Source organism: Misgurnus anguillicaudatus, chromosome 23 (genome assembly GCF_027580225.2).
Source record: "Misgurnus anguillicaudatus chromosome 23, ASM2758022v2, whole genome shotgun sequence".
In the NCBI taxonomy this organism is placed as follows: domain Eukaryota; kingdom Metazoa; phylum Chordata; class Actinopteri; order Cypriniformes; family Cobitidae; genus Misgurnus; species Misgurnus anguillicaudatus.
In genome coordinates, this window is record NC_073359.2 from 19,547,196 (window position 1) to 19,566,462 (window position 19,267).

Sequence of the window (19,267 nt, forward strand, 5' to 3'; positions counted from 1 at the left end):
GCCCTAATCTCCTACAAAGAGTCTTGTTCTGTATGGGTTTATCCCGCTCAGAGTAAGGGAATCTGCCATGCTCAGTAAGCATGTATATCGGACCATCTCATGCCTCAATGGGCACTCCATGGGTGGCCCCTCCCGGTCAATACCACCGTATTCTCTACCGGACCGGCCCAGGATGGGATAATCTCTCCCGCTCGCTTTCTTTCAGGCAAAGGTCTGGCCTCCTGGTGACTGAGTCACGGCCTGGACCCGATCCCAGGTCATGTTTGGAAGAAGGGTTCGAGATGAGGGGCAGGTTTCAGGAGGAGCAATGGAGCGTACTGGAGCGGTTTTTGAGCTGACAGTTAAAGGAAAACAATAGGCATCGCCAGCAGAGACGGCTTGTGTGTGTGTGTGTGTGTGTGTGTGTGTGTGTGTGTGTGTGTCTGTCTGTATGTGTGTGTGTGTCTGATATGCAAACATCTTGCATTGTAAACTGATAATTGGGAGAAAAAACACACAGATAACAAAATGTTTGATTCAAAAAATATTTTTATTAAAAAGGCAGGAGTTCACAAGCTTAAAGAAAAGTATTTACTTAAGAATATTATTGGCAGTAAAACTATAGGTTTATTACACGGCACTCTTCTGATTGGTCAATTGCTTATAGTAAAATATATTTTTGTGTTATGACCACTAAACTGTTGAAATTACATTGCATACATCAAATGATTTTCATGACTCTCCTACGTATTTCTCGGTAGTCTTTCTTATTACATAATAAAATAAAATAATAACTCAATTTTATATTTAATGTCCAGATATTTATTCAATAAAGTAGCTGTGTAATAAACAGGATAATGTACAGTTAGCTAGTCATTACGGTAATAATCCACTATATGGTACTGCTTGCTATATGTTATGCTTGTCTGTATAAATTACCATTAGCAATACAATGCAAAGGGCGTGGGTTCGATCCCAGGAACACACATACTAATAAAATATTGAATATTGGATAAAAGTGTCTGCAAAATGTAAATCCAGTCAAAGTTTTGCTACCATTAAACTGCCATTTTTATCTTAAAAAAGTCTACTTACCTTTTTACTATATACTGTAAAAATACTTACCTGGTGAGGTATGAGGTTCAATAACATAAACAAAATAACGTAGTACAATAGATACATAAAGAAAATCTCTTGTATGCTTTGTGATGATCTTGGGTCCCCATGAAGGCACCATTGGGTTCAGTTTTCACATTCACATAAAACCTGAAAGGAAAAAACAACTGAGTTAGTGTCAGTATCACAATCAATCAACTTTTTCAGGTTTGTCCATATAACCCAACCAACCCATCATATTTACAATGAAGCAAAATCCTGTATTTAGCACATTTAACCCACATGCCTCCGGTGTGAATTATTCATCGCACTATATCACCGTATCATTTTGCGACGTGCAACGCCGCCTACCTTTACGCCATTTGCCTATAAAAGGTGTGGCCTATACACAGATGCATCAGGGAAGGAAGGGGGTTGAGAATTGATTGACAGGTCGGATACAGGGATGCTCAGCATCACATGGGATGACGTCACGTGCACGACACACCGATTGGGCGTGCGCTCACCAGCAGGCAGACTTTATCTGCCGTGATGTTTGACCCCGAGCCTAAAGCCAGACAGGGGTCAGAGGAAGGACCGTCTGGGCACCGGGTTTGACCCCGAGGCTGTGGGGGTGCTTGTTGGTTCCAGTCTAGGGTCTTTAATATCACCTCTGGGGTTTGAGGTGCAGACAGCTCAACGACTGACCCGCGCGTAATCATTGGTGTGCAACGTCTGCTTGGTCATGGTGCAAAGTCATGGGGGCTGGATGTGATCATGAAACGTGGCCTTTATGTCTGTTTTTGCACAACATGAATGAAAAGAAATGAAAATTATATGTCGTGCTTCTGTATTGCTTAGTGGTCGATCATTGCCCAAAAGGTCATGGGTTCGAACCTATGGAACACATACTGTATATGAACCGTCTACCAGATGTATAAATATAAATGGTTTTAATCACCCTAAAAATAGTTTTTTAAGAAAAAATGAGCAACCAAAGTAAGTAAAACAAGTGAACAAATAAATAAATACGAAAAACAGGAGGCAGACAAATAAACAAATACGATTCATCATCAATCTTCATACAGCATGATGCTAGGCTAACGGCTAAAGTGGACGGTTTGGGAAGAAGACACGCGGCACCGAAGCTTGCTGTCTGGAGACGAGTCTAATGTACCCACTGTTTGGCTAGGGTGGGGGTGGATGGGGTCAGGATTTGTCTGTCTGGTACCCCTCCGTCAGAAAGACAGCAATCGCGCATACGACCTCGGCACGGTGTGTGTGTTTTATATATTTGGCGGAGGGGGTGGCTAGTCCTCGATTCAGACCGTCCTGCTTGATGTCCTATTAAGATTTGAGGCCAGGACTACGGGGTGGGTGGGTCGGGGGAGCTGGTTAACCCCCCGGTAGACTTCTGCTAGAGCTCTTGGATCCTATTATGTGAGGCAAGCTGTTGCCTGCATACTAATTCTGCATCACTCAGACGTGAATCGGGGCCGAGAAGCGTGGTGTTTGAAATAAAGGCGACGCGTAAGGAAGTAAAGAAGCATACGCTGACAAAAATAAAGACGCTGATGTCCGGCGCTTTGAAAAATACGTTTAAATTAATAAATTGGGAGAGCATTGTGCATTGAGCATTAGCAGTGCAAAAGTCGGTTACGTATGGTTTTGCATGGTTAACGTGGCATCCTATTGGGTTGTGTTCCTGTAGCTAAATTGGCGGAGCATTGGGTTGTGGGTTCGATCCCAGATCGAATTGTATACGTTTGAATGCACCGCAAAGTCGCTTTGGATAAAAGCGTCTGCCAAATGCATAAATGCAAATGTTATTATGGTGAACAGGAGGATAAATGATGGCCTGCATGACGAATAGGTGTTCGTTAATTTAATTTGTGATAGACACTGTGGAGAGAGAGAGAGAGAGAGAGAGAGAGAGAGAGAGAGAGAGAGAGAGAGAGAGAGAGAGAAGAAATGCTAGGCGGGTTGGGGGATGGCATTGAGAAAAGCTGTGAGCCAACCTTGCATAACTTGCATCGTCCACGTGAGCACTGCAGCTTAACATATAAGAGAACTAGCACTTACGGCTAGCCAATGAAGTAAAAAATGTGTAATATATTATTATTATTATTATTATTATTATTATTATTATTATTATTATTATTATTATTATTATTATTAATAACAATAACAATAACAATAGTAGTAATAATAATAATAATAATAATAATTATTATTATTATTATTATTATTATTATTATTATTATGACTATTATTAATAATATTATTATTATTACTATTATTATTACTATTACTATTACTATTACTATTATTATTATTATTATTATTGCTAACAAAATAAAAATATTAAAAAAATATAATACAAATATAAAACAAAAAATTTACTAATATATATTAAATATTAAATAACATTTTAATACATTCTTTTTTTGATAATACAGTAATCACTCTAGCATCACTCTACCATTAGCATGGTTTCTTATTATGGTAGGTGCATGCTATACTCTAGTGTTATTGTCTCTTGTAAACTCCTTAACAATTCTTTAAACAGTTACTGACTATACTATACTGACTAGTGTGCAGTGGCTGTGTCTGAAACAGGCCTGTTATCCCCCCAGCCTAAACAAAGATGTTGGCGGAAATCTTACAGTACTAAGAAACGCATGCCATTGGTTACATCGGCCTGAAACGGGTTATTCTGTCGGGCTATAAATAACCATGACCAGTGGGTGAATAAGAGACGGACACGAGGCACGGCAAGCGGAGAGACCAATTCCCAGCAGACCCGCTCTCTCCCCACGAAGGGGCCGCATAGTGGGCTTTGTTCTCCTGTTTAACGCTGATTTTTAAAACCTAAAAAAGTTTGCGAAAAGCAAACTTGCAGCAAGAACACAAAAGTAACTAGGATAGAAAGATAGATAGACAGATAGAGGTAAAGCTAGACAAACAAACCCCCGTGACCTTGACCTCTAGGGTTCCTCCTCACCTGCTGCTGGATAGTGCAGCTGTGTCGACTGGCTAGAATACAGCACCAAGTTAGCAACGCAAGGGTTATTGGTTTAATTCCCAGCAACACCATGTATAGCTTGAATGCACTGGATAAGTGTCTGCCAAAAGCATAACACTGACTGTGCGAAGATGCTTTTTTGAACATGCCGTGATAGACAGATTGAGTGCATCCCATTCATTAAAGCAAAAAGGGGGGCATTTACTAAAAATAATGAAAAAATAGTTGTTGTATGATTTAAAATAAAAGCAAAAATGCTATTAAATAAAAAACAGACTTGATATATTACATCCCTAATTTGCACAACTCTGTGTGTATTCAATAACCTTGCATTATAAATATACAGTATGCACTAGCAATGTGTGACTAGAAATGCAGCTCAACACACTCCCCCCCACTCGCCATCTCTCTCACACGCAACATCAGGACCCCGGGTACTTCCTTTGGGCTGCCTGCAACATGCCTGACTGAAATGCAGAACATCCAAGCGTGACCCAAAAATGCATTATTCAGGGTGAATCGCATAACATAAGATGAATGTTATTACCTCCAAGTCTGATTTATTGGGGTTTAAGTGGTCCGTTCTGACAATACGGTCACTTTTCTGTCGTAATCTAATGCTGGGATGCGGTTCATTCGACAGGCACCTGTACGCCGGCACACAAGATCCGACAAAGCCGGTGGTCTCCCCGCGTGCCTTCATTTGAATGCATTTGCATGCAAATTGTGCCACGCTGGCAGACGCTAAGCACCGCTGAGACTTTGGCGTGCTAGGTGTCCAAAAAATCATAACGTACAGGCAGATCAGACGCGTCTCGACTGAATCAGCCGCAGTGTCATGATCTTACCGTAATCCCATAATTACATAATCATAACAGAACCATCCAGATGGGAAAAAGCTGCTATGCATGGCGGGATGTAGCGAATGCATTTGAATATTATACAACGCTCAAGTTTGATTTTTTTTATGAAGAACGAATACAGATTGAGCCTATCACGTGGATAATGCGTTAGGCCATAATGCCACCATTATATAGTGACCATACTGATTAATATCAGTCTCTTTATTTAAATATAACTAGAAAATACAAAAAAATATATTTATGCATTTGTATAAAATTATAAAATAAAGTATTAGGTGACACATCAGGATTTTTTCTTTTTTTGGTTGCACTTTGCCCTCAAGCAATAGCAGGAAACTGCAGTTTAACCTAAATGAATAAAATCATATTTCCTTATCGAATAACTTCAAGACAATCTCCTCAAAAGACTTCAAGATATGTTTAGTGCCATGAAAGGTCACACTAAATACTGACTTTTTTTTCTAATTTCATGTACATATTTCCAATATTTTCAGCTTGTATCTTAACCATTATGTGTTGTTGGGGCCATTTTTTTTGGCTTAATTTGGCCACAGCTTTTTCTGTGTTTCAGCAAATGGAATGATTTTTGGTGACAAATCCACATATTTTAAGAAAATGCTTTGAAATTGTTTCAAAAACTAAACAATATACCGTGGGCAAATTTACTACCCTTATTTGTTGTTAGTTGCCAAAAAGGCCACTAAATTAAACTGCTGTAAAAATGTATCAAATATATCAATATTTTTTTGCATAAATCAGTTAATCAACCTCAGTACTGATCAAAACTACCAAATGTTTACAAAAATTCAATGATTTTAACTCTTTAATTGCCAAGTTCATAAGTGATGTCACTGATTTGAGGAAAAAAACACACAAAATGACTTATATTTAATATAAAAAGTGATTGTGGACTGGATTTTTTCACCTTTTCACAATCTTGGGCGTGTAAAAGATTAGAAATAATATTGGCTTTGATGCATTTTTTTGTTTTTATGTAGCATCAGTTTTTATTTAATTTTTCTCCCTTATTTATGGTTAATGGCCATTTTTGCACCATTGACATCCATTATAACAACACAAAACGGTGGTAAATTGAAACAATGCACAAGGGTTAATAAAGAGAGCAAAAATATAGATTAAAACTTTGCTAAAACGAAGCTGGTGGTGGCCTAAGACTTTGCACAATACTGTATATAATTCAAACTCAAAAATGCACAAATATTATTGTTTGACTTGACATTGTTTTAATAAAATTGTTTTGAAATAAAAGCGGATATATGGAGTGCAGGGCAACCAATAGATGAAAAAATGCTGATGAGTCAGAAATCGTTTATTTTAAAGATGGAAATGTACAATTTTTTTATAAAGGATTTAAAGTGCGCACATCCCACCTTCTGGCAGGTGCTGAACAAGGAGAGAACTACTTAAGTGAAAAAACTGTAATGTCCGCAACACTGCTATTTACTCCCATATTTTAATAAAAATCAACATTTCGACCCTACTGGGTCTTCGTCAGTCTTCGTAACTGCTCCGTTCCGAATTTTTTCGTACGTAATCGGAAAGAATCGGGAAAGAATGGCCTGACGAAGACCCAGTAGGGTCGAAACGTTGCTTTTCATTAAAATATGGGAGTAAATAGCAGTGTTGCGGACATTACAATTTTGTATGTACAAAAAAATCCTTAAATTAAATAACTTATTATGTCAAATAAGTTTTTCAGTAAAAATTAGGAATGACACAAAATTAATAATCTTTAAATAATTAAATGGATGGAAGGATGTTTAGCCTAATTGTTTGTGTATAATAAATAAAAATTTTGTGACCTAATAAACATCTAGAAACATCCTGAATGTATAACTTTCAGATAATAAACATCATTCCAACGAATCACACACTGTAAAAAATGATCAATTTTTTTATGTTACTTTAACTTAACAAATCAAATAAAACCATTTCAACTTGTTTTTATAAGTTATGTCAAAACTTGAAATATTAGGTTAAATTGACTTGCAAAACCAAGTCAACTGCTACAGTTATTCAAGAAGGAAAGGAATCGATCCACACCCAGCTCACTAAGAAAAAATAATATCACATAAACTACAGTCCAGTCAGAGAGGCTTTACAGAGATGAAGAAATGAACATGTGGGGTTTAGTAAGTAGGAGGTGAAGCCCCGGAGGCGTGCGAGGTTCAACCCCAGCTGGGCGGACATTTTGTTGACATGCTGATAGGGATTTAAGCAGTGGGTGGGTGGGTGTGTATGCATGCGTGCTAGGTGAGAGAATGATGCTGAAAAGGGGAACGGCAGCGTTTGTAAGCTCGATTCCAGCGCGAGCTGAGACGATTAGGGCAAACGGGGAAGAACAAGGAACCGGGGGGCTCTGTGGAAGAGACGGGGGACCGGTCCATTGAGACGCAGGAATGGGGGGTCGGCGGCGGGGGGAGACTTATTTCAGCTGAGCTAATGAAGCATTGGAGGAGATGAATAATGTAATCTTCCAAAGGGTGGGCTGGTGTCTTCGTCCGCTATTCACAAACTTGGTTTCTTTGGAGAAACACGTCGAGAGGCAGAAAAGCTCGCCTCTTAAAGGGATATCATTGTTTGCGCAGCGGGGACGGAGGGGGTGCGTAGCGCCGACGCAGACGTAGTATACGAACTAGACGATTTCTTATATAAACAAATGTTCAAAGTTTGTTTACAAATATGCCCACCCCTAACCACCCAAGTATTATTGTTAATTCAAAGTTAGTGTATTTGGCTGAAATCAAACAAAGCATCACTACATTTACGTTTACTATTAATAGTATACCTATTTTGATATTAATTGAGGACAAAAATCATAAAAACGCTACACACTTACAATATAACATTTGTATTTCTCTACGGTTGCCAGATATGTGTCGCAGTAATAAGCGGCTCTTTATTTGCTAATCAAATACGTTTTGGGGAAAAGCTAGACGTCTGACCATACAAACCCCCGTGACCTTGACCCCTAGGGTCTTTCCTCACCTGCTGCTGAATAGAGCAGCTGTGTCGTCTAGCCAGCGTACGACTGAATACTTTACACTTTAGCTCGTTCCCACGCTCGCCACAGACGACATTAAGATGGTCTTTGTTGGTAAAATAATATTTACTGTGCTTGTACCGTGGCGGCCGTTATCTGCCATCTAACTCAAAAAATTATTGCCCGGTTAGACGAATAAATCTCAGGCTTCCTTCGAACATTCAGCAAACAATCTCAAATCCGCTTTGATGTAGACAAATGTTTGTAAACAGCAAAAACAGATGAAATCAAGATGTTTACGAACCACGTTCATAGGTCTCGGCACTCAAATTAGATTTCAAGTAGTTGTTTGTCATGCGAGGTGTGATGCGTAACGTCATACAAAGCGAGTAATACTGAAGCTGTGTCCGAATAAACTCACAGATGATATCAAGCTATATGATAAAGACTTCCAAGTCTTATTATTCACAAACCTGCACTTGAAAAACTAAAGAATGGGGCTGCTTCGCTGGGCAATCTTGCTTAAAGGGATAGTTCACCCAAAAATGAAAAATCTGTCTTTATTTACTCACTCTCATGTTGTTACAAACCTGTATACATTTCTTTGTTCTGATGAGTACAAAGGAAGATATTTTGAGAAATGTTTGTGGACCCCATTCACTTCCATAGTAGGAAGAAAGAATACTTTGGAAGTCAATGGGGCCTCTGATCGGTTTCGTGTTCAGCAGAAAATTATAATTTTTGGGTGAACGATCCCTTTAAGAGCCGTGGTCACTATTCCCTTTTATTGCATGGAGAAAAGGAGAATGGACATTAATAAATAAAGCTATTAAATATCGTCTTTGATATTGCGCTTAAAGGGACAGTTCACCCAAAAATGAAAATTCTGTCTTCATTTACTCACTCTCATGTTGTTACAAACCTGTATAAATTTCTTTGTTCTGATGAATATAAAGGAAGATATTTTGAGAAATGTTTGTGGACCCCATTCACTTTCATAGTAGGAAAAAATAATACTATGGAAGTCAATAGGGCCTATGATCGGTTTCGTGTTCAGCAGAAGGTTTGTAACAACATGAGAGTGGGAAAATTTTCATTTTTGGGTGAACTATCCTTTAAGAGCCGTGGTCACTATTCACTTTAATTGCATGGAAAAAAGCAGCATGGACATTAATAAATAAAGCTAATAATTATCATCTTTGATATTGCACTTAAAGGGATAGTTCATCCAAAAATGAAAATTCTGTCTTCATTTACTCACTCTCATGTTGTTACAAACCTGTATACATTTCTTTGTTCTGATGAATATAAAGGAAGATATTTTGAGAAATGTTTGTGGACCCCATTCACTTCCATATTAAGAAAAAATAATACTATGGAAGTCTGATCGGTTTCGTGTTCAGCAGAAGGTTTGTAACAACATGAGAGTGGAAAAATTTTCATTTTTGGGTGAACTATCCTTTAAGAGCCGTGGTCACTATTCACTTTAATTGCATGGAGAAAAGCAGCATGGACATTAATAAATTAAGCTAATAAATATCGTCTTTGATTTGCACTTAAAGGGATATTTCACCCAAAAATGAAAATTCTGTCATTTACTCACTCTCATGTTGTTACAAACCTGTATACATTTTTGTTCTGATGAATACAAAGGAAGATATTTTGAGAAATGTTTGTGGACCCCATTCACTTTTATAGTAGAAAAAAAACAATACTATGGAAGTAAATGGGGGCCACAGACGGTTTGGTTACAAACATTCCTCAAAATATCTTCCTTAATCTTCTCACAACATGAGAGTGAGTAAATGATGACAGAATTTTCATTTTTGGGTGACCTATCCCTTTAAGTAAAAAAATAGGGATTTTAAATCAACACAAAGGGGGAGTAAATAATGCCATTTTTCATTTTGGGGTGAACTGTTCCTTTAATGGCAAAATACGAGGCACGGCAAATCACGACTCTAATTTCAAGTTTACATGTTCAATCACTCACCCTCACCTTTCACTTCCTGTCTACATCTCTCCGCATCCTGTGCGGCCACGAAACCATTTGCTACGGAAGGGTACTTTCTCATTCCCCCCGTCTTTTTCGCTCGTCTGTCTATCTCGTTCCACGTCTCCCCTCTCCTCTCGCCGCACGGACAGACCCGAGTCGGTCTGAAGCAACGTTTTGAGAGGGTGGGGGTGCGGTTCGGGGGCATTTTCATTACGGTCAAATCTCAGGCCCGGCTCTTCAACGTGGCCTGTGCCACCGAGCCGACAGTTTAATCATACAAACAGCACTCCATTCCTATTTCCCCCACTCCCTTTCACACACTTCATAATTCCTCGCCCTACACTCTCCTATGTTTTGGGGGCTTAAAAATGACATAATCAGTGACTTGGATAAATGCCTGTTTTCCTTCCAACTGTAATCAGCCGGGGTTGACGCTTACAGATTTTTAAAGGGCCAGCTGTGCTTTATTTCTAGGTTCTACTACAGCTCATCGAGGACATGCATCTCTTCTCAATGCAGTCTAAACAGGCCGTGTAGACAAGATAAACACATTTATATAGCACATTTAACCGAATGGGAATCATCTTAAAGGGATAGTTCACCCAAAAATGAAAATTCATAATTTATTCATCCTCATGTTGTTACAAACCTGTATAAATTTTTTGTTCTGATGAATAAAAAGGAAGATATTTTGATCAATGTTTTTAACCAAACCGTTTTTGAGCAACATTGTATTTTTCCTACTATGGAAGTCAATGATGCTTCTGTTTCCTGCTTGATTACAAATCTCTTCTTTTGTGTTCAGCAGAACAAAGACATTTATAAATGATGACCGAATGTTTATGTTTAGGTGAACATAAACATTCAACAAAATACACATAATACCGAACAAATCTGCTTAAAAAGCTACTAACATGCATGCAGAGATAGGACTATCACAATGATTAAATAATGGTCTCATCCCGACCATAGTTTGACCATATCGCGATGATTTCAGATCACCGCAATGATTGCACATCTCTCTAAAAAACACAAGGGGGAGCTGCAGCACCTGTATAAATGAGACAGTAGCAGATTACTTTTAAATATGTGTTGTATTAAAACTTGCTCCCAGATAAACCTTGCAAAAGATTTAATTTAAAATAATCACAACAATGTGAGAAAAATATTTCATGAACAAAAAAAATCATCATAATCTGCAGCCAAAATTCATAATCGTGACAGCCCTATGCAGAGATTCATTAATATTCAATGGATAAATGCAAGTACTATGCAAACATTTTTCAATATGCTAACTTAAAAGGCGCAAATCCAAACAAACTACCGTGACTAACAATTTCAACAAAATTGAATCTGGTTATCAACTACACATAAAAATATATTTAAGATATTAAAGGTCGTTTTTGTAAACACAATACATTTCAAAAGCACAAAAAAAGATAATGTCTTGTTTAAACAGACCTTTAAAGCTTTAAAAATGTAAATATCACACATCCTTCTGTAAATCTGCTTTAAATATTTAACATGCACACACGTTCAGCTTGAATAAGGTGTGTTAAGGGAACCCTATTCTGTCTAAAGTCTTTAGCTTAACTAGTCACTTGTCAGATCACAGGTGGACCCAAATCAAATAAAATCAAAAAGCCGCATATCACGCCAGCAGAACTGAGCAATGCCGACAAATGCTTTTAGCAACTATTACTTCTGTGGGTAGACCACATTCAATCAATAACCAAGCAAATAAAAACAGCGGGCACTCGAATTATAGAAATGCTCTCAAAACGGGGAGACGGCAATTGAGGCACAGCTAACATTAAGACATTAAACATATAAGCCATGCCTTTGCACAGAGGGGAGCCGGACCACGCTCGGCACTCGTACAGTACAACATAAAAGAGCTTGGACTGTTTCTCTTCAAAGATAAGATAGGAAATTGGAGAAAAGCTTGTGTGTATATATTTGGAGTGTTGGAGCACTCGTGTGAGAGAGTTGGGCCCTGTTATTAAGCTTTAAGGCCTTTAAGGTAGCAGCCTAAAAGGTTTACAAGTACGTAAGGGCTGCCAGAAGGCTTTGTGTTTCTTGTTGTGGGAACTTGATAAAAGATCATTTCATTTTAACGCCTTCAGATGTTTAAAAAAGGACACAGCTTTTAAGATACGGTATGTATGGAAAAATTGACGACGGGACATTGAATTATTCGAAAATAATGCACACCCAAGCTGGTAATGCGGATTTTTCGCATCTGTCACTGCAATAAAAGTTTTTACGTCATTCACAAAAAATCATTAGGATTTTAAGTAAAGATCATGTTTTATAAAGATATTTTATACATTTCGTACAATAAATAAAAACTTTATTTTTGTGAGTGAAAGCAGTTGCTAAGACTTCATTTGGAAGGCGATTTTCTCAATATTTTGAGTTTTTTGCACCCTCAGATGATTCCATATTTTCAAATAGTTGTATCCAATCAGAATATTGCCCTATCCTAATAAATATCAATGGAAATATTATTGATTTAGCTTTCAGGTGATGTATAAATCTCAATCATGTCTTTTTGGTCCAGGGTCACATTTATGACTTAACCTCCTATAAGACATAAAAAAATTTGTTGTTTGCACCATAATACTTAATTCTGTGTAACTGGAACCTCTTGTACACAAACGTGGACAATTACACTGCTTTATGTTCAAAGAAAATGTTTGGTTATTATATTTATTGGTTCTTCCTAACCCCAAAATAGCTAGAAAAAAATCTGAAAAAAGACAAACCAAAGCTTGGGTCTTGGGAGGTTAAAGACCAAAACTAAGAGACCACAATAGGGGGGTTGTGTCATTTACAAACTTTAAAGTCATTTGTTTTGTAATATTGTCGTACTTTTAACAAATTATTTATCTGTGAGCTTTATTCTTTTTTTTAATTCACGTGTCCTCATAATCTTTAATCAAAAACACGATCTCTCTTTACTTCCGGTCATATGGTATGGCAAGTGGGCGGGGTCTGGGAGAAGATCGCTAAGATTAGCAATTAGCAACGTGACTCAACTTCAAACGATTCAATCAGATCTTGATGGACAAATTCAGATCCAGCCCTGGCTTATTTCATTTCAAAAGCTGGATTCACTCGGATATACGTCACCACGTGGAAAATAAGGTAAACGCTACTTCCGTTTCATGGCAACTTTAAATTAAAATCATGTTTCATAAAGATATTTTGTACATTTCGTGCAATAAAAATATCAAAATGTTATTTTTGTGAGTGGAAGCAGTTGCTAAGGACTTAATTTGGACAACTTTAAAGAAGACTTTCACTTTTTTTGCACCCTCACATTCCAGATTTTCAAATAGTTGTATCCAATCCAAATTTTCAAATATCAATGGGAAAAATTTGGCTTTCATGTAATGTATAATTTTTTTTATTTACCCTTATCACCCTAATAGTTTTTTGGTCCATGGTCACTTTTATGACTTAAAGACCAAAATAGGGGGATTGTGTCATTGACAAAAATTTTAAATATTGTGGAATATTGTGGCATTTATATACAAATACAAATGACTTTTCTGTGAGCTTTATTATTTTTTTTAAATTAATGTGCCTTCATAATCTTTAATCAAAAACGCAAATCTCCTCCCCTCCTCAAAACAATCTCTCTTTACTTCCGGTCATATAGACTCTTAGAACAGATGTGTTAAAAACAACACATTAGTGTTGATTCTGGGACAACACACTAAATGCGTTGTCCCAGAATTCACCCATCTTTGTGCTGTTATTAAACAACACATTTTGTGTTATTTTTTATACTTTTTTATACAAAAATCAACACAAAATGACACATAATGTGTTAAAATTACTCATAATGTGTTAAAAGCATAACACAAAATGATGTGAAAAAAATTAACACATCCTTTCTAAAAGTGTAATATGGCAGAAGGGCGGGGTCCAGGAAAAAATTGCTGCGATTAGCAATTAGCAACATGACGCAACTGCAAACGATCCAATGAGATCTCAATGGACAAAATCAAATCCAGCCCTGCCTTATTTTATTTCAGAAGCCGGTTTCACTCGGATATATACATCATGGGGAAAATTAGGCAATCGATACTTCCGTTTCATGACTATTTTAAATTAGTGGTCGAGAAAAAGGAGTTTCAAAGGCTAATTTGTAATCTATTCCTGCAATCTTGAATTTTACACCATTATATTACTAATAGTAGGTTAAGGGATTCCAGTTGATCCATATGACATGAACACCACTTATTTGTTTACTACTGTTCAAAGGAAAAGTTATCATTATAGGGTGGCCATTCGTGCCAGTTCTGCCGGACACGTCCCGAACAGGATTTCGGGTGCGTTCTCCGGAAGTCGCGTTGCTCAACCACATACGTCATCGAGGTTCTCACATTTCAGTTAAAATACATTAGAAAATTAAGATTGATTTCTTTTAAGACATACAATCATTGTAGTTTCATTCTTACCTTGAAATGTAACGGTTGCTTTTCTGAAACTGAACCCGAAATATTAAACCTTGATGACGTATGCGGCCGACCAACGCGACTCCCGGAGAACGCACCCGAAATCACGAATGGCCACCCTATATCATTATCATACTTTAACCTAGATATTTTTAATGCTGTTTTTGTTAAAACCATAGGCAAACGTTAATAAAAAGTGTTTAGAATTTGTTGATCCAAAAAAATGAACCGACCAAAATTTATAATATGATTCGTTTTGTGATCACTAATTGCAATCATTGTTTCCGATCCTAAGCCTAAAGATCAAAGTATAGTACATTTTTAAGTGTATAGGAGGGTCAGCGTACAGTGACTCGGTTTTGGTCATCAGAAGAGTGCGCATGTACTTTACGCGCACCACCGGATTTTAAACCCCACGTACATTGTACGTGTAGGTCGCGCATGCGCCTACAAGAGTGTGTAGCATTTAACCCAGGAAACATTGTTTCATTGTACATGTACGAGTCAGATAAACTAAACTTTGCAAGGCTGTGCATTCGACCGTAAAACACACTATACTCCAGGTTTCTTCTTTTTACAAACTGAAAAAAAATTCTTGAGAAAACAATAGCATTTGTTACAGCTTTAATTTTATTTAACCCAGAATAAATTCATATGTAAAACCCCTCAAACAAGAGAAAGCCAAGCATCACTAAAACAACAGCTTATGACACCTAAATCTTGTACTACCCAAGCCTACACCTGTACAGAAAGGGTTGGAGGTTAACATCTTATTGGGTCGTGGTGAAAATGTGTCCTTTATTCGAATGGGCGTTACCCTTCCCCGCTGTCCCCTCCCTTCTTTTCCCGCCCCTGCAGGCTTCTAACACGATTTACAGTAGTCAAGCCTCTCTGGCCAGCTTTGTGTTGAATTATGCATAATTGCTCTAGTGTACACTCGCACATGGCCTGGGTTGGCGATTAGCATAAAAGCTTTTTTGTTTTTCTTTTTTTCAAGGTGGAGGGGGGCTTTTTTAAACATTGTGTCACGGCGTATATGTTTAGGGGTGCGGTACCCTCGCTGGGGTGTCGAGCTATATATAATATTGTCTGGGTCTGCTAAAACATATGGGCTCCACAGCTGTTGTAAATATGCAAATATGGAACGAACACAGACTGGCTGACCCAGACGTAACACTTTGGTGCTAATACGCGCTTTAGACGTCTAGTCGACCCAGACAGACATACGTACTCCCCCCAAACCCGCATATAACCGATGCCAAATTTAAACAGTTACCCCCACCAAAATGACACATCTTAGCTACTGACCAATAACAGTAACCTTTTCTAGACAGCTAACAGCATTATTGGTTCTCATTAAAATGAATTATCCAAAATGTCAACAAATCGTAATATTTTATTTCAAACACAATTTTATTCAGTTTTTGCACAGCAGATAGAGCTTAACCAAACTAAACAAAGAAACTGAATTGAAATCGTCTAAACATCTATTTCAATACCCTACAAAAAAAGCCACTAACATTGTACACGGATATCTGCTCGACCGCTTAGAGACTAACTGCCTAAGCCCCTTTCAGATCTTCAGCTTGCTCGACATGATTGTAATAAAACAAGTGTGAAGTTTTGTATTGTAAGGAGGAACACAATGTTGCCCGGCGAGCGTTTGTGTGAAGGGTGCGGATTGTCGGGTCCCACGGCACAGCAGTACACCGGGGCCTACGGTGAAGAGTGTTGTGCATGCTAATGAGGTCATTATGGGAGGCTGTCTGGACCCGGGCCCTGCGAGTGAGGGATTTACGTGGTGGAGCCTAGCTAGACTACCCAGTCGCAGATGTCACAGATGGCACAGGCATCAGATGCTTTGTATGCCGCATTTTTCTCCCATTTCGAATGACAGAATGTAACCGTGGCTTAATGTAAAGGGAGACAGGCTATGAAAGGATATAAACGATAAACAAAATGTCTGCATATGCTGCACGCATTCGAAAGCAGTAAAGTGGCGTGAATTACGACTGGTGTGCTTTTGTGTGCTTGCCACGACCAATTACTACAGGGGAAATAAGCATATGCAAATAAAATGATCTAGAATCTGCATATAAGCCCTTGATGAGGCAGACGAGCAGCGTTTAAGGTGTCGCCATCTTGGCAGGGGGACAGCTGGCAGGCAGTGGCAGCCATTTTGTCGAAGGCACTGCCCGTTGGAGACGAGGCAGTGTGGCACACATCTATACGTTATGTCACTTAAGTAACATTTTAATTTTTAACCATCTGTTTAGCATTATACAAATTACGACTTCGAAAAAGACATCCCATCAAATGCCACATGCATAAAAGATAACTGAAATATTTTCTTACCATCATTGAACGAGTCGCTTCCTTCCCATGGAGCATCCACAGATAAAATGCTATCCATTGCATTCAGCAAAGCAATGCTTGCATTCATTCCACTTTTGCACCTTGTTTGGGGGTCTTTCACTTGACAAGCTTATGTTTGGCACTGCAGGTTTTTGGAAGCTTCCCTGTCAGGAGATTTTACATCTCTGAGCTCCAACAAGCATTTGCACCATCCTCCATTGGTCTGCAACAATATTAATACCATCAAATGCCACAGTCAAGGATGAAAACTGTTTTGAAGGACCTAAGGAAGGTGATCACTAGGCCCTACAAATCAAGGCGAAGTCCTTTTCCGAACCAGGGCAATTATCAAAAAAAATCTCTGGAAAAGGCAAAAAGGGTTCAAACTGTTCACTCATGCCAGCCCATCAAATGGAGGAAGACCACTAAAAAAAAGAAGGACTCTTCTTGATTTAGCGTAAAAGAGATCTCAGTCAAGCACTCATTCAGACAGTCAGGGGGAATGTGCACTCAAGGTGGAAAAAGAATCAAAGATGGGGAACAAAAAGACCTTTGACATCATTCTTCTACTTGTTCTCCAGCAGGCGATGTTTTATCAAGTGATGCTGGGCCTGAAAAGGCCCTCTGGCAGAACCACACACACTCTCTCTCTTTCGCATAAAGAACGTCATAGCTCTTGGACCTATCTTCAGCTGATGCGAGTTGACTGAGATCTGGTTGAGAGATAGAAAGCACAGTACACACGCTCCCATGGCTCCATGGCTGGAGGCAGCATTGGGCGACCCCTGGCAGCATCTCTTCTCAGTATTGATTTCTCTCCCTCCTCGTTGCCGAGGAGCCGGTAGCCGGCGGGGGAAGCGAGCCGCCTCGCCTGCCCACTCCAACGATCCCTGGCTGGCCCCTGCTGTCTTTTGGAGACCCGAAGATGGAGAGCTGGGACCGAAGGAAGAGAGCCCATGGCGGTCTGCAGCTGTGTTCACCTGCTCCGGGTTCACTCGTTCACCACGATCGCTACTCCCACTCTCCGTCGCCTTCTGCCAAAACAACAGCACGGGAGAGGGAAAACAAGTTTAGCTTAAGTTTCAGGGTTTCGCCCATCGCAAATGTCAATCCAGAGCTTTGATCAGGAAGATGTGCAAGGTGAATGTTTTGGCATCTGCTCTCAGTTAGTAATGTGAACTTTCTAACCTTGGAGTAAAAAAAAGCTGAGGCAGGAGATTTTTTGATTTAAGGATGTCAGTCTGAAAGAAACTGTCTGCCAAGTGCACTTACAGCCTTTATACTGATGCTTCCCTCATACGGCGTAAGAAACTGTGACTTTAAACTTCCTTTGCCGGTAGGTAAGCTACGATATTTACAACAGACAAGGAGAACATTTTCTTCTGTGATATCTAAACCTAAATTTGAAAAGGGATATTCCTTTTTGGAGTCCCAGATATATTGTATTTCAAACACAGAATATTTAAGTTAGCATTAGCAAATCTCAGGGTTCCCCGCCTTTTTACAAATGATTTTCTGAGTTTTTGTCTAACAATATTTGGAATAAAATGTAATTATAAAAAAATTATTCCTGATATATTTTCCATGACAACATACTATAAACCATCCCAAATGTTTAACCAATGGCCAAAATTACAATATTATTTGTAGAAAACTGATTAATAACCACTTTGCCTTATTAAAAAGTGGAAAAAGTTTGCTCTCAAAACAACGTTGGTTTAAAGTGGGTTAAGTGCTGAAAAGTGGGTAACTGAATGGGAATTGGGGGGTAGGGTGCAACCGAGGGGGCGAGTTGCATGTCTCAGACACAATAATACTATTCATTGGGTCCAGACATGGGTGTTAACACCCCTCTGGCAGCACACAATGGGGCTCCCTGGCATTGACACAGCCTCGCTGATATTGTTAGTTCAGGGCAGCGTTCGCCCGGCCGCGGGAGAAAGCGTCGGCATTGTGCCGGGCCGGCAGGACGGGCGGAGGGAGGTGAAAGGCGAAGAAAGAGAGAACAGTGTATCTGTCAGCTCAGAGGGAGAGGGTTGGGGAAGGGGGGCGGTTGGATGGGGAATTGGAGGGGGCTGGTTACCCCATGGCATTGGACTTGTGAAAAGAAAAATCCCTAAAAAAGAAGATGGGGGTGAGAAAAAGATTGCACTATAAATATTATTGAAGGGGGGACGGAGGGATCGAAAGGGTGCACAAGGAGGGATGGGGCCCGGGACCCGCTTTCAGCATTTAGATGCATTTCATGCCTGCCATAGTTACAAAGCACAGGGGAACAATGAAACTGTGTGGCGATGGGTAAAAAAGGGAAAAAATATTCAGGGAGCTTACAGGCGAGAGCGTGAGAGAGGGAGGCGCCGCTGCAGTCGCCTCGCGGTTGAGATCAGGCACTCTGACGTAGCCACCGTGAGAAGTACGTCCGCCAAGCTTCCCCCATCTTTACTCTATGTCCACGTGTGAAGTCAGATCTATCTATCTATC

The 19,267-nt window shown here is 39.2% G+C and overlaps 1 protein-coding gene across 3 annotated transcripts in view; it reads right to left on the reverse strand.

The window, feature by feature from the left end:
- Positions 1–516: 516 nt before the first annotated feature.
- The window catches only part of LOC129453710 (uncharacterized), a 45,418-nt gene continuing 26,667 nt past the window's right edge, over positions 517–19,267 (reverse strand). For all 3 annotated transcript variants that reach the window (XM_055218046.2, XM_055218047.2, XM_055218048.2), the window contains exons 3-4: positions 16,787–17,820; positions 517–1,245 (exon numbers count right to left, since the gene is read on the reverse strand). In XM_055218046.2, the coding sequence (XP_055074021.1) occupies positions 17,353–17,820 (468 nt within the window). In that variant the 3' untranslated portion in view covers positions 517–1,245; positions 16,787–17,352. The remainder of the gene's footprint in view (positions 1,246–16,786; positions 17,821–19,267) is intronic.